At 40.3% G+C, this 23,657-nt stretch overlaps 1 protein-coding gene across 1 annotated transcript in view; it reads right to left on the bottom strand.

The window, feature by feature from the left end:
- nbeab (neurobeachin b) overlaps nucleotides 1-23,657 on the bottom strand; it is a 203,060-nt gene that overhangs the window by 137,553 nt on the left and 41,850 nt on the right. The window contains exons 2-5 of the mRNA XM_034701544.1: nucleotides 5,132-5,363; nucleotides 3,598-3,698; nucleotides 3,275-3,370; nucleotides 1,653-1,774 (exon numbers count right to left, since the gene is read on the bottom strand). Coding sequence (XP_034557435.1) covers nucleotides 1,653-1,774; nucleotides 3,275-3,370; nucleotides 3,598-3,698; nucleotides 5,132-5,363 — 551 coding nt within the window. The remainder of the gene's footprint in view (nucleotides 1-1,652; nucleotides 1,775-3,274; nucleotides 3,371-3,597; nucleotides 3,699-5,131; nucleotides 5,364-23,657) is intronic.

The following is a 23,657-nucleotide window of genomic DNA, read 5'->3' as shown; positions in this document are numbered from 1 at the left end:
TTGGGGTCAACATATTTCTTAAATGCCTTGCGCTGTGCAGACACAAAGCAATTTGCAGAAATAATTGACAGGTAATTCTAAAAACTCTTGCGAGGCTTGTAATATGATGCTTATTCATTCAGCTCAGGGGGAGAGGATGAAGGCTCCTGCAAATTTTGCAGGGACGGTAACAACCCCCAGGGTCTAATCCCTTTACTTTCACCCTATTGACTCCACAATGACACTGTACGGAATGTCAGCACTGATAAAATGCCACCTTTATATAAAACGGCAGGCCCTGCACAAACAAGAGAGCAGTACAACACTAGTTCTCTTCTTTTTTTCTGCTTGGGCTGCACATCTTTTTCACTGCTGACACGCTCTTACTACACTCCCATTGTCTTTAGGTCTATAGCTTTCTACCTTCTTCAAATCTCCACACCACCCCCGCCCACGGGGACCATCAAACATACAGATCTCTTTGTCAAGGCAGATAAAGAGAGCCGGGGATTGTATATCATGGAGTGCATGCAAGGACAGAGAGATATGGAGCCCCACACTGGGCCGGCCAAGACGCACCACTGGACAAGCCTGCTTGTGATTACACATCAGGCGGAAAGCAGCTACCTTGGTCCGCCTCTGAAGATACAATTCCTTTTTGTTGTCTACATGCCCTGCCACTGAGCTATGAGGCCCTCAGAGCGACACATAAACAGGATTAGCTTGGCATATCTCAGGCTTTTCATGACTCTGTCTGAGAGGAATCACTGCCACATGAATACCAACAACTTAGCTCAGCCAATATTTCTTTTTTTCTCTTTTTGATGTTACACATCAGAGAAACCCAGAACAAGTCCTTCCAAGGTGGGAAGATGCTTTCATTCAAACTGTGTGATCCAGACAGAACGATGGCAGCAGGCAGATGATGCAGTGGAAGAGCTGTCATCTCTGACCGAATGGTGTGAACAGTTTTCCCTCATCCGCCGGCTCTACTGTTTTATCTTCATCATCCACTTTCTATTTCATTCTCTTCCACAAGTCTCTCTATGTTCCATTTTATTCTGTGATTTTCTCCCAAAGCTCATTTGACAAATGAAAGAGAAAAAAAAGCAGCTGAACATCACTGCATTTTTGGGTTATTGATTTAGGACTAATTACACACAAGCCCCTGCAAGAGCTTTGAGTGTGTGGCAGAAATTCAAATCAAAAATTAAAAACTCCACAGTCCTGCGGTCCACCCCTGCAGAAGCCAGTACCAGTCTGGTTTAGCTTCCACTGTTTTTAATCTCAATAATCTCACCTAATTCCCCCCCTTTCTATTAAAACTAAAACGATATCTGGGACAAATAAGGCCCGTTCACAGACAATGTAGGAGAAGTGTGTGAAAAATAGTTTTATAAAACTAGTTCAACCTTGAAAAACAAGTGCAGGTCGTAATATGCTTAGAGGAGAAAAACACTGCAGGTCACAGAGTATCAACAGCACACTGTTTTGTCAATGAAGCTGCAGCTAGCTTTATATGTCTCTGCTGAGAGAGAGAATGATTTATAAAACATAACTCAAATCATCACACTGATGAAAAACAGGGTAAGTACATTTACTGCTTACTGATTTCATAATGTAGATTTAACATCACACATAAATAAGGAACACATATATCATTGTGTACTCACCAGTACAGATATGGTTTGTCCTTGTCCACATTGATGTTATTTAGAGGATCCATTCTGAACCAGGTGTTGAATGTAAACCCATTCTGATAAGGCCACTTGGCAATAGGAGGTAAAGCAATGGCCTGTGATGAAAAGCAGAAAAGTTATTAGACCAAATAACTAGTGAGTCAAAGTGTAAGCTTCAATATGTAGTAAAAGCACTTCACTCAGTTGTAATCTGGAATCCCAAACATATCCATGAAGACTTCATACCTAATACTGACTCTGCGTTTTAACACTAGAACACTATCACTAAAATTAGTAATACCATCACTACCGGGTGTTTTTTACCCAAGATAATATACCCAATAAAAAGTAGTTGTCATCAAAATATATCAAAATATGACAATACATGACAAATTAGAGCAGTGTACTTTTATTTTCAACTGTGCCATGTCTAACAAAATGAAAACAATTTATCATGGGGGAACTTATAAAAATGCTCCAAAATTACTGAAAATTTGGAATTTGGGACCAAAATTTCCTAAAAAAGAAAAAAGATGAAACTGGAAACTTGGAGACTTCCCTGGTGAAGGCACAGTCTCTTTGACACACAAACAGCTGCAGGAGAGAGACAAAACATCCCTATTGCCAGGTGAAAATCACCCGAACACGTGCCTGTAGGAAAAAGCGTGTTTTGGAGTAGGGAAACACCCACGCCTTCAAAGACGTCAAAGACGATGCTGAAGCTACCCAGGGACCCGTGACACTCAGACAAACGCAACATAATGAAAATCATGTAAATGTGTTTGCTCGGGTGAAAATCACCCGACGTGTTCTAGGGTTAATAAGCATTTGTATATTTATTTACGTCGCACAGGTAAGCATGTCTTGATTTTTAAAAATCTCTTCTGAAAAATGAATAACACACAGAAAACTGTGACCGGAGGTTACATCCACAGTACCAGACTGAATATTTTATGATGGCACAAGTCCAGCCTCTTTAAAATAAACACAGTCTCAAATGAAACTCCTGTTTGCATTTTAGTAAATATGCTATAAATCTCAAAGATTCTGAGAGCTGTTTAAAACAACTTTATAACCATCTGTGAAAAATTACCTTCAATGAAATTGCTGTGATGACTCATGACTTTAACTAATGTACTTTGGTACGAGCAGAAATATGCTAAGCTAACAAACAGCATGCTCCACTACTCCCAGATGTCAGCTCCCAAATTAATGTATCAGCAAGTCCAAAGTACATACTTAACTTAGTCACAGTGAATCTCTTGTGGAATGCTTACATTACACAGTTTACATTACATACAGTATTAGTTGAGCTGTTTCCATACACATTTAGAGATCAGCTGACTCCTTCTTTATTGGTGGAGACCATACATTAAGGAATAATGAAGCATGCTGGATGCATTGAACCATCACAAAATAAACTTGTGATCAAACTCAAGACAACTTTGTAAGTCAGGAAGATATCAGAGGTATATTCTGATACAATGTAAGCATGTGTTTCTTGGTGTTCATAAACCATCCATTCGTTTATCGTGATGATCTGCAGGGCTCCATAAAAGTACAGAAATCTGATCTGTCTTAAAATAAACAGCAGAAGTAAACATAAGAAAGCTTACTGCTGCGCTGCGACCAGGAAAGTTGAAGAAGGCATCCGGACCGTGTCTCTGGGGCATCTGATTCAGCACCGACAACATTTTGACGGCATGCCTCGGCTGCACAGGTGATAAAAAAAGAGTAATAAGAAAGTCAAGGTTTTCTCTCTGACTGTTTGGACTGTGGTCGTTACACTGTCAGTTACCTCATTGTGCACTTAATCAACTAACAAACAAGCCACAGAGAGATCAGTGAAATTGTTCCCTGGGGGCAACTCTTGTGACACAGACTCACAAAACACACTCGGCTGCTTCACTCAGTGCATCAGGCCCCTGTTATCACTTACCCACACTCCTCCTTCACCTCGCAGCATGCTGAAGAGTAACTTCAGCTCCTTCACTGTGATGCTGTAGCTGGCCAGAACGCCCAACATGTCCACAAGCAGGTCTTTAAAAGCACCGATACATGAGCGAGAGGAGGAAGAAGAGAAAGAGATGACTTAAATTAGATGAAGTTTAGCTCAACAATGCTACCAAAGTTTTTATAAAACAACTCCTGAGATAATAAAACAGTTTCCCTGAAGCTTATTCTCATCACTGAGTTGACTGTCTGTGGACTTTCATTACATTAAATTCCAAAGCCACCACAATTACAGGGAAAATGACTGAATCACAGCAAATTAAACATAAATGGTTTCACTTATGATCAGAGGAACACTCCTGAGAAAATGTATTTGGATTTCATCGGCTGAAACATAACGTATTTCAGTTCTGCAAGGTATTGAAGTAATTTGCACATTGCAGGATATTAAAGCACAATTACTTCCACAGACATCTGCACATCGACATGAATATAGATTTGAGAGCTGACTCTGGTGCTGTATGCTATTTCAGTCATTAGTTTTAGATGCTGTAGCTTCTCTGAGATTAAACTCTGAGTCATTTGAAATATTCAGACCTCAAAGTCATGCTGAACAAAAGCTCCTGGAGTTTCTACATCATTACCACTACAGCAGTTAACCTCTTAACTCTTAAATAAATGAACACTGATAACAAATTTCATGACAATGTGTCATCTGTGAAAGAATGTCTCGAGGCCTTTTTGCTAGTGTGACAAAAATTTAACATTTCCCTTTTTTTTTTTTTTTTTGTCTTTTATACCTTTGCTGAGAGATAGGACATCAGGGAGAGTCAGAAACAGAGAGGATAGAGTGGGGGGTGACATGCAGCGAAGGGCCGAGTGCCAAATTCAAGTTCAAAGACTTTAGTCTCAGCACACGGTGTGTGATTTAACAGCTGAGCTAAACTGGATCCTTTTTTAACAAGAAGTCTGAAAATAAATGTTCTTGTGAACTTTCACAGTTATATGTGACACGGGGGAAAAAAAATATTACAGAAACTTAAAACAAACCCAATTAAAAACACACATGGATACACCTCTCTCACTGCTTCTCTATTTTCCACTAAGAAAGCATCATATTTATTGCTGCTTGCTTCACTGATTGCATGTATTTAATGTTATTATGAAAAGCACAGACTGCACCACCAGCAAAAATGACATGGGAGTTTTAAAAATATGCCTGAGTCATGTAATTTTTTTACCTTTGTTTCTTGGAGATTTGCTCAAAACCTGAAAAATGCCCCTTGCAGTTACACTTGAGTTTCTCCTTCCAAAAATCGATATCACATTTTTGTTTATCTACTGTAAGTAAAAATGCAGATCTATTAAAAGATAAAGATGGACTCCCTGACTGGAAGCCAAATCAAGGATGGTACATCTCATCTTTACAGTTTGCAGGATTTAAACATTGTTAACATCCCTCTGGAATGGGAAATACATGTACCACCACCACTAAGCAAAAAAAAGAGACATTATCGTACCTGCAATCATGTCCTCCACCGAGCTCATTTTCAACAGCACCTGCTGGATGAGGCCCACCTCCGTGCTTGTTTGCAGGTTTCGAACACTTTTCCTCAGGATGGCGGTGAACATGCTCCAGATTTCGGCCTGGCAGGTGACGTCACAGTGCACCAGCAGCTCCACCATGCACCCGATACTCTCCGCATCCTGGATGATGAAGTTGGTCTCCAGATCAAACTCACCACCCACCAACTGCAGGAAAAAAAGGAAGGAATGTCAGAAAAGATTGGATCCTGAGAGGTTTCTAAAGTATACACTGTGTTCTGTTGATGCAGTGCTCGAACATCAAGCAACATGGATTAAACTCAACTTTCACACTGAGAATTGCTGACCCAGCTCTCAACCCTGCTCTTGATCAGGTCTTTCCTCTGAGGAGAAATTAACCGAGAGACCCTTCACATATTTTCCAGGTCACTACTCTGATGTTTAAGGGCCAGCCGGCTCTGGAAGAAGAAAGAGGAGATCTATTTCCCCCGAAAAGGTTTTGATCAGAATTTAAGCACCCATGAAAATAAAATGGCTTGGCATTTAATGAAAAGAGGAGGGGAAAGGAGTCCCTGTCACCCAGCTGCCCCCTTTTGAGACACAAATGATAATCACTATTAAGAAAGTAGAAAACAACAATCAATAATGCAGTTCTTCGAGTTCATCAAGCATGAAATTAGCCCTTTAAAGCAGTGCAGGGTATAGGTGAAGCACTGACAAGTTGGTGGTGGGCATCAAAGCAAGCAGGTGGAAAATGGGCCTCAATACCCACCGCATATTATTGTGATTGACAGGTAATAGCTAAGTGAGATCAGAAGCAGCCTAAAGTAGTGGAAAGAGACGAGTCCATGGGGGTTTAAATTGAGCCTCACTTCAATCATTATCAAATCTTGGTGCAATTACATTACACTGATGTGTGTCATTGGCCTGTTCAGACTTTAGGACTGCAGAGAAGGTTTTCCCTCAGAGTGCAGCAACTGTGAGCATAAAAACAAAGAAAACTCCATAAAGGCTTTGTTTTATTCATGCTCAGATAAAGAAGAGCAGGTGATTTTTAAAAAAAGCACATTTAGAGGCAGAATCTGAATCTCTGTTTCCTATGTTTGAGTTGACATTGAATAATTCTTAGAAGGATTTCAGCAACCTGCGGTGAGATGAAAAAGCTTTAGCTTGCCCATACTGAAAACATCTACAACATATCCAGTAAAAAGCACTCTTTTTATCAACCAGCACAGACAGCAGACAGGCTGTAACAATAGCAGGAATTTCACAGCTTAAGAACTCATGGGTATTGGGTAATGGGCAGTCTGAGGCGGCTCAGTGGCCAAAATATACAGACGACTCCCATAAAGCTGACAGGCTGCAATATGTCTGTCCTCTCTAAATATAGTCACGATGTTAACTGGTATGGAAAATTGATAAACTGGTGGAAAGCTCATTATGGGGATGCAGATATTCCTCAGTGCCAAACTGCCCACTTCTCCCACCTCTGCCTGATGCCACTGTGCACGCTGCTGCAGAGAGCCAAACACAGAATCCAAACACAATACAGCTTCATTTTACAGCTTCGCCCCTCTACTGGGTAAAATGTGCTGCATCTGGTGACCATGACTAATTAGATAGTGAGAATTACACTCTGAAGAACAAAAACCTCTGATCACATACAAAAGCTGTAGTCAGCTAAACAAAGCAGCATTAACACACTTGATAACAGGCATATCTCACATATTGACAAAAGATACTATGTGTGAGGCTACCTAATCACACTCATTCATGTATTCATGTGAAACTAAATCAAACAAAAGCTGCAGCTGAGAATAAAAAGCCTCTAACAGAGTCCGTACAGCATCTGCCAAGCTCCCTTCTGCTCACTGATCACTTATGAATTCCAGAGAAGGTGCAGATGTCTCGCTAACAAAGATGAACAACTTCAGCTACCTGAGCAGCAACATGAAGGAGAGAAAGGCTGTTTTAAGTTTAGTTTAATGTCAGGACAAAGATCCTGCAGAAGACAGGGAAATTGTGCTGCTTTTATGAACTGTTTGTGTTTACTTATGGTGTGTTTTCCCACTCTCATTGTGTGTTTCTGTGCTCCTAACTTTGTGGCCTTTTGTGGCATAAAAAATGCCAACATATCAGCTGATAATGAAGACTTTTCATCGACCCTGTGCCTGTCAAAGGTTGTTTGTTTGAAAGTTATTATCACCAGGCTCTCCCGTTGCCACCGTCATGACACATATCACTTGATATTACATCCTGCAGAGGAACACAGCCATGCAGTCTGGACGAAACCTCTTAAGTCTTCATCGCTGCTGCCATTAATCAAACTATTCACAGGCACGACACAATCCTGAGAAGAGTTGTAATTGCAGATTCAGATGCTCGGAACAATTTTCACCCATTATGCAACAAGAGGAAAAATAAAGACACGTAATCACTGATTACACTCTTAAACACGGGGAGCTGAGCATCTCTGAGCCAAAACAGGAAATCAATGCAGAGCCTGAAAAACCACTTAAGCCCAGCGAAGTCAGGCTCGTAATCAATGTAGAGAAGTAAACGACCAATTTCTTTGAAAAAAGGAGAAAATGCTGAAGAATGTTCACAATATTTCACATCAGCAAAACAGAGGTTCTGCTCAGTCAAAGCAATATGTTCACTAAACTCCTCATGCTCCATCAACACAGCCGATAAGATGACTTTAATAACACACAGCTGCTTCACTACTTTGGATTCATTAAAGACTCACGAACAAGACTTAAAAAGGCTTGGAGGCCATCCAGATTGAAAGTGGTTGAATGTATTAACATGAAGCACACACTCAGAGGGCTCATTTATTGCATGCCATAGCCCTCTATCTCTCTCTTCTTCTTCCTATGTTTGCAGTTCTACCGTGACTAAGCTCATGAGACAGGATGCCAAGAGGTCAGCTCAAAAAGAAAGAGAAACTTTATTTCAAAATATCTGATCTACAAGTACTGACCCCTTTACAAGCTACACCTCTAAATCTAATGCAATCTTATATCCAAGACACAATGGATACCATTACAAACTACATTACTGTTCAGTGTTGGTGACAAAGTCAGAAATGTGTTTGTCAAAAGTTTAGATCATGAGAGCTTGATAAGAGTCGTGTTGTACAGGACTGCATCATATTGAGAGGTTTCCCCATTTCTTTTTGTCCTTTTCATTTAAATACACAAGTGTGCCGACTATTAAAATCACAAATGAATTTAATTTAGCTTGGTACTTCACCCCTACAATTAACTGATGAATGGGGCATGGATCAATAGTGCAAAGAAGAGAGCTGGCTGCAAGATCTGTAAACTGGAACTTGCATGTCATGGGAGCGCGTCAGTGAGTGTCTGATGTCAGGGCATGTTGGACATCTCATTTTTTTTTTTTTTTTCAAATTATATTTTGGGCTTCTATGCCTTCATTCAGAGATGATAGGACAGTGGATATAGAGAAGGAAGCTGGAGGAGAGTGGGGAAGTGACATGAGAGAAAGGGTCAGCAGGTTGGACTCCCGGGCCCTCTTGAGGGATATATCCTGAGTACATGGGGCTCACGACTTAACCAGTGGCCCGAACATCTCTTTTTTAAACATCAACTGTGACATTCACCTTAATAGCCAAAGTTTGAGCCACACTATGTGAGTTTTCCATTTAAAGTCTTTGCCCTGTAACATTTCACCTTCTTCACTCCTCATCTCTTTTTCTTTCTCCTCTCCTTCCACGAAACAAGAGCAAACTCGTACCATGTTACCTTAACAACCATGCTACACCTGACAACTTAATCATCCATCTTACACTGACACTATGTTTAGAGCCGAGGCAGAGATATGGCTTGAACAAAGATATATAAAGGCATGTTTGAGGTTTAAATGAGTAATCTGAAATTTAAAAGCTGATTGCTAAATAAGAACCAGAAAGTAATTCTGCAATTTATTATCCGATTAGTCGATTGATTCAACGGTCAAAACATTCATTAGTTTCAGCCCTATAAGCTTTACTGCAGACAGATCTGATTGTATTGGATTGTGGTGTGCCTGCTGAAATAAAAAGTGGGTCTATATTTAAACTTGTATTGGGTTTTCTTTGTGATTTTGAGATTCAGTTAAATCGAAGAGCACAAAACCCACGTCTGCATATCTTCATAGACTAAATCTGACATTGACAAAACTTTAAGAGGTCCAAAGATCTGCCCATGAAAACTTTAAGCAAACCATGACACGGCAAAAATCCAGGAGCTGTAGGAAATATTGTTTGGGTCATCCTGGCCTGTTTATAAGAGCTTTGGACTGAATAGCCACTCGAACAGACTTCATGTCTCTTCTGCAGAAACGGAGAACCTGTCAGAGAGACAACAATCTCTGTAACACTCCATTAATTTCAGGATAGCACTTCTAAATTAAAGACATATGGCAGCCTGCCTGGAGTTTACCTAATAGCTGTAAACATTCAAAGCAAATGAAAACAAAGAGAGGATATCTTCTGAGAAAAAAAGAGGAATGATGGCCTGAATGCTGTTTAGAGGCAAACCAGCAGGAACCAGCTGAGGCTCAACACATGGGCAACACTATCCCAGGAGGATGTGTCCTAAGAACATATTGATCTGGGCAGCATTTCACCCTAGGAGAGGACTTATAGATGTGAAAGATCCAACGTGCAGCAGGGTGATGGTCATTTTACAGAGCAAAAACAATGCTGCAGACACTGCCTCATGAACGGATCTGTGGAAGGGGGGGACCAGCTGAGGTCTGATCCTGTTTGGAAATCCGTGTGAAGATTCCTCCAACTGTACCCATCAAATCTCATCTGACAGGAGTTAAGAGGATCTCTACAGCACAGAGAGAAAAGAGATGTGCGGGTTGTGAGACGGTGGTTAAAAGCACCCAGGACCAGAAGATTTAATGGCTGAAAATTGCTCCTTTAGAAAGTAAACCGGTCTGGATGACTAAGTGAAAACATCTCTGTGTCACATCAACTCAATTTGCAATATTTAGAAAAAAAAAATGTTGTCAGGTGTTGGAAATGGTGAGAACCAAAACCATGGAGTGGAAATTTTGTTTTAAAGGTGACATATCATGCAAAATGGACTTTTTAATGGTTCTCTACCTGAAATATGTGTCCCTGGCATGTCTACAAACCCCCCGAGAATGAAAAAAATCCATTTTGCCCCTGTTTTGATTTCTCCACCTTTCTGTAAATGTGTGTAAAACGAGCCGTTTCAGACTTCCGTGTTTTTGTTACGTAACAACAATATCCGGTCTGTCACGGAGTCAGAGCTCGGAGCTTGTTCAGCCCATAGACTGTATAAAATAATACTGAATCCCCCCTCCGTTTTTCATTACCTGCACAAATGTGTGCTAACAAGGAGCTTAGGAGGGAGGCATGCTAGTTGTAGGCTGTCTTAATAAACACAAAGGGCGGTTTTACTCCCCACGTCTGCAGATTTGAAGATCTAGTGGATGATTTTTATTTGCCATGGATAAGTGCTAGCGCTAATTAGCATAGCCACATAGCTACATGTTCATAGCTGTAGCTGTAGCCGTGTACCAAGACACACGTCGACATACTGACAAATAAAACAACAAGAAACACTAAATCTGTGACCAATCCTTCAGAAAGGTCCTGCTGCCTTTCTGGCAGAGGTCGGTTTTACTCCCCATGTCTGCAGATTTGAAGATCTAGTGGATGATTTTTATTTATCATAGATAAGTGCTAGCGCTAGTTAGCATAGCCACATAGCTACATGTTCGTAGCTGTGTACCAAGACACACGTCGACATACTGATAAATAAAACAACAAGAAACACTAAATCTGTGACCAATCCTTCAGAAGGTCCTGCTACAGGTGCCTCTCCGTCAGGATCAGATTCTGGATCAGATTCAGAGGGTTGAAGAAACGTGATCTCTGAGCAGCCGTGTATATTCAGCCAACATGTAAACATTAGATCAACGTGCTGGACAGCCGAGGCACATCCACTTCCTGAGGGGGCGTGGTCAGAGAGAAAACAGAGTGTTCTGAGGAGGACTGAAGAAGAGGGCTTTTCAGGCATGCCAAAATCTGATTTCAAAGTGTTTTTTTGAGCATAAACTTTGAAGACATGTTTTGGGGACCTCTTAGACCAATATATATTGATGAAAAAAGCTTGATATGTCACCTTTAAACATATTTTCGTGATCTTTACCAAGTTAGGACCACTGCATTGTTATTCTTTATAGTATTGTATACAACTGTATGATAAGAAACTGTTACAAACTGTGGATTTGGAAAATACAATGTGAAAAGTGTTGCCTGCAACTGTGACTAGTGCTCAACTCTCCAGTTTGAAGGTAACTAGTAGAGGGTCAGACATAACATGAATGTAAATTCCTCTCATCTGTAACTCCACCATCAGACTCACATGTTTCTGTGTCTGTCTGACTCCCTGGTGCCTCTCCATGACTTATCTAAAACACTGAAACAGCAGGAAACACTGACAGTAGAATAACGTGACTGTATTCTCATTTATTTTGCACCTATCTCTGACTTCCACCCCCGATGCTTTTCAATGACAGACACTGCTAGACTTGGACTGTTTACCACAGTTAAATCCAGCCACAGCTCAGTGTACTGCTGAGACTGAGCTCCTCCGCTAAACCCTTTCTCACTGAGACTCAGAGATGATAGCACTATCAGTAATCTGCAAGCGCAAGAAATATCTGCTTTGGGAAAGACAAACGTGTCATAAATTCTGATGCACATGAGACGGAGCGCTCAAAGATACAAAATGTTCATTTAACAGTATCACAGTGTGCTTAATGCTTGGCTACTTTTAGATGCTGCTTTTATTTAACTCCCAGCATACCTGGGTTTCTCTTGGGTAACTGAATGAATGAATTGATTAAAAGCCTGTTCTGTTCTAACACTCAGAGGGAAAACTTAATTGGCTATTTTGAAATATTATCAAGTTCCCACAACTCATGAATAAGAACAAGGTAACACAGATAAAAAGTTTAGTAAATCAGCCTGTCCTTAGACTTTAAAACTTTGGATAACAAAGAAAACAAATTACAAATAAAAGACTTCCAAACTGATCTGTGTTGATATGAGGAAATGGGAATAATATTATAGATTCTGTGAGCGTCAGGCTTTATCTCGCCATGTGGGCACCATGTTGCTCTGAATCTGCCAGCCAGTCTGTGTTGGTCCTCTGTTGTTCACAGTTTCCATGATATCAAGCTTTGCTTCATTCAGATGAGTAAACATTGCAAAGCATGTTATATTTATCACAGACTAAACAAAGTGAATGACTAACAGTTATATCTCTGAACACTCACCTGATGCAGCTTCATTACTTTGATTACAGAAAGCAAATAATTCTACAAGTCTGCATTTTCTCTGCCTGGAGAAATGTTAATTGAGTGTTTATTCCTCCATATGGCTGGAATGACCATGAGTGTGAGCATAGCATATGGGATGTCTTACCCAGCTAATTATTCTGAGTACAGATTTCACTTTTGTCTCTCTGTGTTTCACTAAAGGGTGGAAATTGAAAAATGATGGGCTCTGACTGAAGTCTTTCAGGTGCTACACGTGTCGGAGTTCTGTTGTGCAGTCAAAGTAAAAGACAAGCTGTCAGTCAGCATGTCAAGTGTCAGCTTAAGCCTTTATCTTTGCACACCCACCCAGCCAATTTGTATTCATGTGGTTTTCTCTCAGACACAAATGGAACTACATTTTCTGACATTTCTTTGAAAGCACCATAATTCAACATCAAAGGAGCACTGGAAGTTCAATATAAAGTGACTGCATGTAACTGCAGAGACTCCAGACACAAAGTCACACACACACACACACACACACAGACCTCCAGTAAATCTTTGCCATGTGGAGTCCCAGTGTAATGAAGAGGAGCAAATTCAGCAGCCAAGAAGGCATGCTGTATGATGCAAATACCCATGTGCTGGTTCAAATCAGGGTTTTGCAGAGCGAGGTAAATTTAACCCATTTGCCTGTTCTCAGGAGAGGGACCCACAGAAGCAGCAAAACCTGCCTCCTTCAGCTACGGCTAATCATACAATTTCAATTAAGAATATCCTCTGGATTATTAAGACGCTCAGAAGCTCATTGGAGCTGCAGGTTGATGATTTGCACACCGCAGTGCAAGGTTATAGAAACAACACTACAATGTGAGGCATGGGAGCAATACAGCTTTAATTAGACTCTCACTGGTATGTATGCAGCTCAGACTGGCAGACCTGTCAGGATTTGGTTGCACAAGAGAAGTGAGTGACAGCTGGATCCTTTCCCTGTAATAGCACAGAGACTTAGTGAGAAGGTCTTCCCATTGACAAAGCAGAGGTGAGATTAGCAATAATGTCTTTCAGTCACCCTTGTACGTTGGCCTGAGGTTCACTGAACTGCTCACAGGCTTATTGTCACTTTCACCCAGCTGACCTGGAAAGAATGAGACCCTGTGATGCTGCAGATAATCCAGCCCACAGGTTGTTGTGTCTGAGGAAATGAAAAAGTGTGAGGCGTTGTAGTGATTCTTGGATGTGCTGGGGATTTGATACCACCAAGCAGTCGTTTCTTATTCTGTGCAGTAAAATAAAATAAAAAAAACGTTTTTTTGCAAAAGCAATTAAGGTGTATTCTTGGTTTGATTCTTCACCCTGGTGGCTCCTCTCTTTTATTGTGATAGCGTTATGAGCCTCAATCAAGTACATCTTTTTTTCCCTTAGAGGGGTTTCATCTGTGCGTCATCGCTATGAGGCGGAGAATTAAGAGAGTTACATCTGAGCCCTCCACTTTCAATTGTTTCTGATTAGGCCGGGGCTGAAGGCTCGTTGTCGCCATGGTGACAGGCAGCGGAGATTGGACTTCAGACAGCGTCCACAGGAAGCCTACAGTGGCCAGTAAAGTGGGTAAAATAAATAGCGCTGATGTCCTGTTTATCAAAACTGCAGGTGTAGTGCGTGTGTCTCAGTGAAGGAGTCTCTGAGGGACGGATGTGAGTCCTTTAATTATACCTTAATGATTATAATGAGATTCAAAGACTTGTTTATAGAGCGGACAGGTGGACACGGGAAGACCTAGACAGAGTTACACTAGAGGTGAAGCAGTGTTTATGTGATGTTTCTCTTGATGATGTTTTTATTTTCAGGACGTTTTTCTGAGTGAATCTTCAGACTATTTCCAAGGTTTATTAATTTGGTTCTATTTCATAAATCACACTCAACTTGAGCCTGGGAATTATTCTACTTTTTAGAAAAATACCTCTGCTCATCAGGAGGAGAGAACTTACAGATTAGTGACTATCTTAAATGATGTCTGAATTAAGTTGACCTTTTTCATGTGGATTTTAGATAAATATGATTTGTACTTCAAAGGACTATTCCTAAACAAACTGGCTATCCAACTAACTAACTTAATAAATGAATAAACTGTAAAGCTCTATGTCAAGCATGTCTCAGGTTCAGGCTCTACACCAAACTAGGTGCTCTATTTCTCAGTCTTAATCAAAATGGTTGAGTTACCCCTCCTCGATAGAAGCACAGATACTCTTCTTTGTTGACCTGTGGGCCTGTTTCTGATACTGAAGCCTGAGGGAGAGAGCTGAGTTTCTATTAGACTAACTGTCTGGTTGTGTTCTGGTGTTCTAGCACAAATCTCCATCATATAAATCTAAGTCTTGCTAACAGACATCACACATTAACATAAAGAAGGCCAAGCCTTCAAGAAAACTCCCCACATGGGATGTTAGAAAACGACAACACTACTTGGTGTCTTCTTCTTGTAAAAGCACAGTCACGACTTAGAAGCCAGACTCTGAGAGTAAACCTGAGCATACTGAGAACAATAACAACGCTCAGGCTCAGAATGAGAACAGCCTGCAGCAGACTTTTAAAACCAAAAGCATTCAAAGGGATAAAATATGACGCAAAAATGTGGCATGTAGAAGTAAAGAGGGGGGGACAATGAATGGGCCATTCTGCAGCCAAGTGCTTAGCAGCACCAGAGGGAGTTTGACACAAAACACAATATCCATATAGAATACTTGGATTTTCCAACAAGTCCTCTCACTTCACAGCCACTCTAAAAAAGCAATCTTTTCAGCAACAATGAGGCAAAGGCAGATAATGTGTTTGAACTGCTCAGAAAAGAAAGATGTAAGAGAGATGTTATGTAACTGCAATACAATACCTTCAAACAAAAAACAGGCATTCAGATTTTCACAAGTGTCTGGTACCTGAATTCATTCTTTTGATTTCACTCGTTCTGACATATTTGTTTAAGTACAGGTTTTATGTTCTGTTTTAAATACGCTCATTAAAGACACGGCAGAGAGAAAAGGTAAAAGATGAAAAAATAAAAACCACTGATGAACTGAGAGTGGAAGTGTATTTGATGTTAGTCATTCAAACACTGCTTCTATGATGGCTATGACAAAGAAATTATCTTAGTTCTGATTACAATGAGATCAGAATATAAGTCAATATAGGATATTAATACAGCATTCTATAACACTGTCAATAAAATCAATGGATTATGCTTTTGTCTGATAAAAGATAAGCAACTTATGCCTGAACCTGAACTTCTAGAGCTACACATATCGACTTATTTATTCATGCAAGAGGGAAAAAGCTAAACATCTTGCAAGAAGGAGCCTGGATTCTTTAGATGCACCTGTCACACAAAATAAGGCACAGAAATACATCATATTAAGATAAGATAAGATAAGATAAGATAAGATAAGATAAGATAAGATAAGATAAGATAAGATAAGATAAGATAAGATAAGATACTCTTTTATTCATCCCACAACAGGGAAATTAATGGAGTTACAGCAGCAAACAAGAAGGTCTAAAGTACAAGAATTTCAACAAGAATATATATAGGAAAGATATGTTCTTCAGAGGCGACAGCTTGGCAACAACTCTCCCATCAGCCACCACCTTCATAGGGTCCAGGACCGAGCCAGCCCTCTTCACCAGCCAGTCCAGTCCTGCCTTTCTGCATCCTGTCCACCCACAGCAGGTGAAATCCTTCCAATGTGGCGTTCGTGTCCGTGTCCAGCTTTGTTAGAATTATTTGTATTACAGGCAAAAAACATGGACCTGAGAACATTATGCAAGATAGCCTCTGACTCATTTGGGAAACTATGAAGGAGACTGCTTATGAACAAGGTGATTAGAATTCAATTAAAAGACAATGTGAATATACTCTCCTGTTACTTGATCATCATCATGTGACAGTCACTCTTCAATGTCTAAATGCCAAAGCCAAAAGAAAGAAATGAAGGTATTATGCCAACAATATCACGCCTATAGGGGCTAACACGGCCTTGGTACTATGAGAAAACTGTTCCAGAGAGTTCTGTGGGAAAAGTGCCACTCGAGCCATTCTTTCTTTACTTTTAAAATGTCACCCAAATAAAGGTCAGGCCATTAAAGGGACAGGGGTGTGGAAAATTGAGAAGGGGGAGTGCCAAATGTGTAAGAAGTAAGCTTAATGCTCCTGTGGTTTCATTTAGCTTGATGAATGGCCTTCACATCAATGCTGAACCAAGCTAATGACCACAATCGTAATGCCCTACCCGGCTCCACTCTGCTTCTCTGATGAGTTATCCACACCACAGGGCTGCGGTCGGACGAGGAGAGAAAACAATTACACATTTCTCTTTAAAAGGCAATAATTCTCTGAGACAGTGCTACAGAAATGGTGACAGGACAGTGGGCCATGTCGTGGGTCTTCACTTCCCTTTTGTTAAGCTGTGCTTCTCTTGTCAGATCCTCAAAGTTCAGCGCTAAACTTTGCTGTAAACTGAGATTACAAGACTCTTCAGATTCAAAATGCTGGGCTCATTACTCTGCAAAACGTTTCACTGTCCTAAAATGTTTTCAATGAGGTTACAAATTTAACTAATGATCTCAAACAATGTGTACTGACGATGACAAGATAATCCCTGCTGGAGAAAAGACAGCCAATGCATTGTTAGATACTGTGCTGTCATGCATTAAATTCATGAGACCACTTTTGGTATTTGGATTTCCATGTTCCATGTTTTCTCTTTCTTAGTTTTTTATTGGGCTGTTGTCTCTTGATTTGTTAGGATCTATCTCTATTTACTTCTTGTTGTTGCTTATAGTCGTGTATGCTTTTTTAGGATGTGTTTGTGGGAGCTTGCACCACAGGCTAAGTCCTAGAGCTGCCTAAACACAGCCGAAGCAGGCAGACAGGAGGGTGAATTAGAACAAGTCAGCATGTTTTTAGTACCATAATTGTAAAAAATTAACATACTGAGCAGAGCAACAGCTGGCATGAGAGACGGGAAAACAGAGCTTTTTGGAAATCCTGTCCTTCATTATGTGCATAAAACTTGCAAGTGTACATATCCTTCTTGTGTTACATTAGCTTTTTATTTTGCCAAAAAACAGTTCCAGCAAAGGAGAGCCAAAAAAAATGATGAGATGGAATGAGAGAGACAGAGAGAGAGAGAGAGAGAGAGAGAGAGAGAGAGAGAGAGAGAGAGAGAGAGAGAGAGAGAGAGAGAGAGGGAGAGAGAGAGAGAGACAGAGAGAGACAGAGATAGACAGAGAGAGACAGAGAGAGAGAGAGACAGAGAGAGACAGAGAGAGACAGAGAGGCTTGCAATAGACATAAAGTCTCTAAAGTGCTCTGCAGTTCAGAGGCATATCTTGTTCCTGACATGCTTGAGAGAGTGGAACACTTCCTCGTTTTCTGCTTAATCTGGGTTCATATTTGTATTGCCTACATCATGCAACAGTGTGAAAATTGTATCGATTTATCTCAGGCCAAAAATGTATGACTGCCCGTGCTGAATTCTGAACAGCAGAGGGATTTTGCAAACATACTCATTACTTACCTTATGCTACAGTGTAAAGATACAAAGAAAAAGATGCTGGAATCTGCTGTACATAAAAACACGAGGCATCAACAGCAAAACGTTTGAACCCAACTATTGCTCATATTGCTACAGACTGTAAAGCAGGTGTGTACATTACAATCCAAGGTTTAATGCATGACTGAGCATCTCTACCAGGACAAGTGAGAGAACGAAACGTCTGCATAATGTCCACTACCTTCTGAGGGACAGCTGCAGACTTTCCTCTGCTTCACTAAACATTAGACTCAGTCGAACTATAGCCACCAGACAGCAGGCAGCTGGTGTGTCTGAGAGTCTGAGAGCATTTCAGCCATGTACAGTCAGAGTGTGGATCCACTGTCAGTCTGTATTTCACACCCATATGTCTGATAGTGGTTCAGCAGTGTGAAAAATGAAGTCGAGGCCTCTCTCTCACTAACAGCCCTGAGACTATATTAACACGTTAGAATCGCAATTCTTAATTCTTGCAATTTTAAATCCACCAATCAATTTGAAATGTCCAAAAGTTTTTCAATATTTTTTATGCATTTCACAAGCAGCCAGCTAATGCACAGCAAACCTGCTGCTAATGTTTACCATCCACCAGCTTAGTGCACAGTTGCAGCAAGGGGTGTGTTAGTCCTTGCTAACCAGTCATGCTGCCAACGTTAGTAAGCTAGCTTTCAGTGTCACAAATTAGTGTGATAAGGACTGATAAAGTCAGTCCTGTCTTCATTGAAGGTCAACAGTTGGGTGCACTTTGGATACTACCATCTCCCGGGTATAAAGGAGCTTGACATGACATATTCTACATGCAAAGTTTGCAAAGTGAAAGTTAAGCGCTTAAGGAACACTTCAAATGCCTGAGCTCACATCATACACCATGAACCAGAGTTTGAAGAAGTAGAGCAACAACAGCTGGGTATGCAAAGATCCATGAAGCAACATCAGACATATTTAACACCATCATTTCTCCATTTCAGAGCATGTGGCTGCATTATGAGGCGGGAATAGCATAGACTTTATTTACAGAGCCTAAACAGTGGCTGTTTGACTGAATTTACATAGAGATTAGTGTAAACTCACTAACAGGCAGCCCTGGAAAGAATGTGACCTGAATTAACGACTAACTCCCTGCATGTGACCGGTCTGTGATTGAGACTTCATGGGGGAGTGGGTTGGTGTATTGTTTTGTGGAAACACCGCTAAAGATTTAAAGATTACACTGTTTATGCTTCACTGAGCTGCCTGCCTGCAGCATACAGATGTGGCTAACAAGCCCCACAGAAACCACACATGAAAGGTGTTTCATAATGATTCAGGCTGCTGGGGAGTCCATCACTGAGGATTTGGGTACATCTTTGCAGCTAATGGAGCCGTGCTGTGTTTCTTCTTCCTTCTTAATTTCATTAAGAGACATAACAATTCATCACCTGTCTGTAAACATCTGTTCGTCAGTTCAATGACAGCTGTGTTTTCCCACCTTCTGATTATCAGCTGAGCTTCAGTCATAGTTGATCAGTGGACCGAAGATTGACAAACTTAAAGCTTAATTTGTTGCTCAATTTGAGGCTTCTATCAAAGAGGAAAATCACTGAAGACTTAAGATACAATTTCCAGAAAAGATGTTTTCTTTTAACTTTAAAATCAGATCTCTATTTCCTTTGGCAGAATCACAATCAAATTTTAATCACAATTTCTTTCAAGTTTTCTTTTTCAAGACCAATTAAGAAGTTATTGACTACTACATCCAAACTACTTCACTTATTTAAAAAACACAGTTCTAAAAGAATAAAAAATCACAGACCATTTAGGTCAAAGTATCAAAATTGGACACAGCTCTCAATCTTTGTACAATTTTTGCTAACTTATGTAGGCAATGGATATCAAACAATATTGACATTAATAAGACTTCTAGTAGACTCAGACATTTTGCTTATTTGAAAAATAAACAATGGAACTCTTGCGACATAAAAGCTAGCTTATCAAGCTAGCATATCAGTCTATCCACTTAACTCCTTCTGAGGTAGCACTCAGTATGTAACTGTTCCTTATAATGATAAATTCATGCAATGTCATCCTGTTTTCTCTCTTTGTAGTGATTATTTTTAAACAGAGTGTGAATCTGTCTTCACCTTTACCATCTTTGCATTGCACTGCATCTGTATAATCTAACATCGAGAGCGACAGCTATAGGCTAGCTGCTCCACTAATGAGAGTATACACTGTTTATCAGAAAACACTGAAGTAAAAGAATTATATCTTGTCAAACTCAGTGTGTGTGGCTTGATAGCCCAGTGGATCCACTCCATGTGGTGGACATGTAATTTGTTTAGCCCATGGTCTGCATAGGAGCGCTTCGTTTGTGCATTAACAAGGGAGACAACATGTGTCCATGTGTGAACATAGAACTGCAACGGATAGAATATGCCGATACAAAGGCCCCTCTGGATTTGTGGATTTAACCCCTCATGATCTAATACCGTACTATGGCACACCCCTACTTGGGAGTATGTAGTGAAACACTAGTTGCCTTTTTTAATTATATCTTAATTAACCAAAATGACCAATATCCTCTCCTTGGCAGTTACTTTAACCTAATGTGAACTGTGTTTCAGAGTGGTAATTGCTGATAAATTGTTGTTTTTATGTCCCAACTTTTCATAGGAGTGCTCCCAATTAAATCTGCAGCAGGTTTAATTTTTGTCTTAATTACTTCAATACTTATTTTCAAATGAGGATAAAATACAAATTCATTTGTATGAATCTTAGCAATGAGTAATCATTGTGTGTAGACATGACAGAAAATTGCAGAATAGCTTTCACGGCTCTTTGTCTATGTATACTGAATGATAAATGTATTTATAAAAAGCAGCTTAACTCATATTATCATGTATTGTATGCTGAGCCTGAGCAGAGTGATTAGACACAGTAAGGTTTGTAAAATTATTGAAATTTCAACACTGTACATACAAAGATGCAACAGAGTTCAAGATCCAGTAAATGCTCAGTTATTTATTCACAGTCTGAGCTCTTGCTGTGACAGATAAGCTTAGAATAAGCAGTTAAGGTCTTGGTAGGCGATATTTCACACCCAACAACAGGTTGGCTCTCGGTTAATCAGAGCCCAATTTGGGCACCTGAAGCCAGCAGCTGGTGCAGACTCTCCTTCTGGAGTGAAAGTGTTGGACCTATATATGGCCTAATTGTCCTAATACTGGGATCTGGACCCTATCCTGGTAATAGCTAATGGGATGTAGCTGAAGGAAGACAATGTGTATGAGCATTGTTTTGTCCCACTTCAGGTTGTAACTCCAGAGGTTTTACACTAACATTGGTGGCAGCAATCTTTGCATATGACAACCAATTTGGCTTTCTACCCAAAATAAAAGTGGTATATTTATTTGTAGATGATAGATTGAGTCCATCAGTTATCTGATCCTCCTTTTCCTTGAGGTAACAGACAATTTCTGCTCCGACAGTTGTTGTGTACAACTGCGAACATCTACCAGTTAGTTTTGGTTTGCATGGAGATCAGGAAGTGTGTCTAAACAGTTCCGCAATCTGCTCTAAGATAAAGAGGCAAGGGGAAGACAGCTACACTGTGTGGGTGTTTGTGAGTGAAGTGGAAATCAGGCTGGCAGAGCGAACCTCGAGTCAATATGTTTACTGAGTGGATTGAGGTTATCATTAAAAGTGCAGCTGAGGGCAGACGGGGCAGATCAACAGCAGGCGCATAGAGCTCGCTGTGGCTGAGACTTGGAACTCCTCAGCCCTGCAGACTAAGCCTCAAGCAGCATTCAGAATTAAAGGCACAGCAAAGAGACAAACTGTGAGGGAAAGAGCAAATAAAAGAAGTCACAGTGCTGTTGGATCAGACGAAAGACACTGGTACAGAAGCAGAGAAAGGACAGACTTACAGGGTGTAAAGTTCAGACCTAAATTCATTTACTGATTCACTTGCTTGTCTGTATTCAGGGTCAAAGGTATGCATTGATTTTAAGGGAGAGAACCAGACAACGTGAACTCTGGATGAATTCAAAGAGACTAGAAGAAACAGGGTGAAGAGAACAGGTCTACCTACAAATATAGTAGCTGCAAAATGTAATACATAAATATGTGTGTGTGTGTGTGTGTGTGTGTGTGTGTGTGTGTGTGTGTGTGTGTGTGTGTGTGTGTGTGTGTGTGTGTGTGTGTGTGTGTGTGTGTGTGTGTATGTGAGTGTGGGGGTTATATGGATATAACTACAAAAGTGCATCATGGCAATGCAACACCTCATCTGATCTTTCAGCCTCCTCCAGTGCACAGTGACCCTGTCCCAGCAGATCTCATGGCAACCTCATATATTTTATCACATCCTGACCCCTGGCTGTGCAACGCTTTATTAAATGTCCTGGCCTCTGTAACTTGTCATAACACACATAACATATATTGTTTGTCAGGAATGTCCCGATCCAGATCTCAACAATCAGATTGGAGCCAATCTGGGCATTTTTTAACTAATCAGAGATTGGAAATTTGAACTGATCATCTTATCAAAATCCCCAATCAGCTCAAGGGCAAATTTGCAAGTAACTTAGCATTAGTATTCCCCATGGCTAAAATGTCAGCAGTTTGGAAATAGTTGAAACTAGGAAGTGAAAAATGCCCAACAGCCAGTTGCAATAAATGCAATAGTCTAAATACTGAACCTGCAACAGGATGCGGAGCGTTCAATGAAGCAACAGAGGAAAAGGCTTTGACAAAGCAGCCCTTCGCCATGGTAGAGAATGCAGGTTATTGGGGTCTATTGGATCTTTTGGATACTTGGTACGTCCTGCCTATTTTTCTGCCTGAATACCAAAGTTAAACTAAGCTAATATACCATTCTGAGAAGAATTTATCTTTTGTATTAGAGTGTTTGCTATAGTGCTAGCTAGACTGAATGTAAAATCAATAATCTGGAGACATCTTTTAGTTACTTTGATTATTTTAGATATTGCTGTAGACGAACAGTAAAGAAAAACGTGTGCAGCTCTATCACCTGGGCAAGTATTGGATTGGGACTTGGTATTGGAAGATACTTCATATTAAGACATTGGATAAGGATTGGGGCCAAATAAACAACATCCCTGCTATATGTAGGGTCAAATTTAACTCTTGAAAGTAAATAAAGTAATCTGCTATAGCAATTATTCTTTATTTTCGATCACTCTCAACATGTTTTTATTGCATCATGGTTTACAAATGCCTTTGTTGTTTTCAAAGCTTCCTTTCATTTCCTAGATGGAATAACGCCGTTCTATGATGGTCAATTTATACAGTGAGAATAAACCCCATAAGATCAGCTTAAGTAGAAACCAAAGAAATATCACTGTTATTCGACACAAATGCAAACAGCAACACACACAAATGTTTATTTTTTAAGATCTTGAATTAATTTATTAACCATGTTTTTCCCAAGACCTCCAGCTCTGAAATGTTTTCCTGAATTGACACCACTGTTATAATGACTTCAATCACACACAGTGTTATATCAAATCAGCAGGCTGAAAGCAAACACTCAAAAGCTATTTGTGGTTTATTTAAGAGGAAAGGAAGGGGGATCTCACAAAAAGGCGCACAGAAGCACAGAAACCTGACC

Source organism: Notolabrus celidotus, chromosome 14 (genome assembly GCF_009762535.1).
Source record: "Notolabrus celidotus isolate fNotCel1 chromosome 14, fNotCel1.pri, whole genome shotgun sequence".
Classification (NCBI taxonomy): Eukaryota; Metazoa; Chordata; class Actinopteri; order Labriformes; family Labridae; genus Notolabrus; species Notolabrus celidotus.
This window is presented reverse-complemented; position numbering and strand designations above follow the sequence as displayed.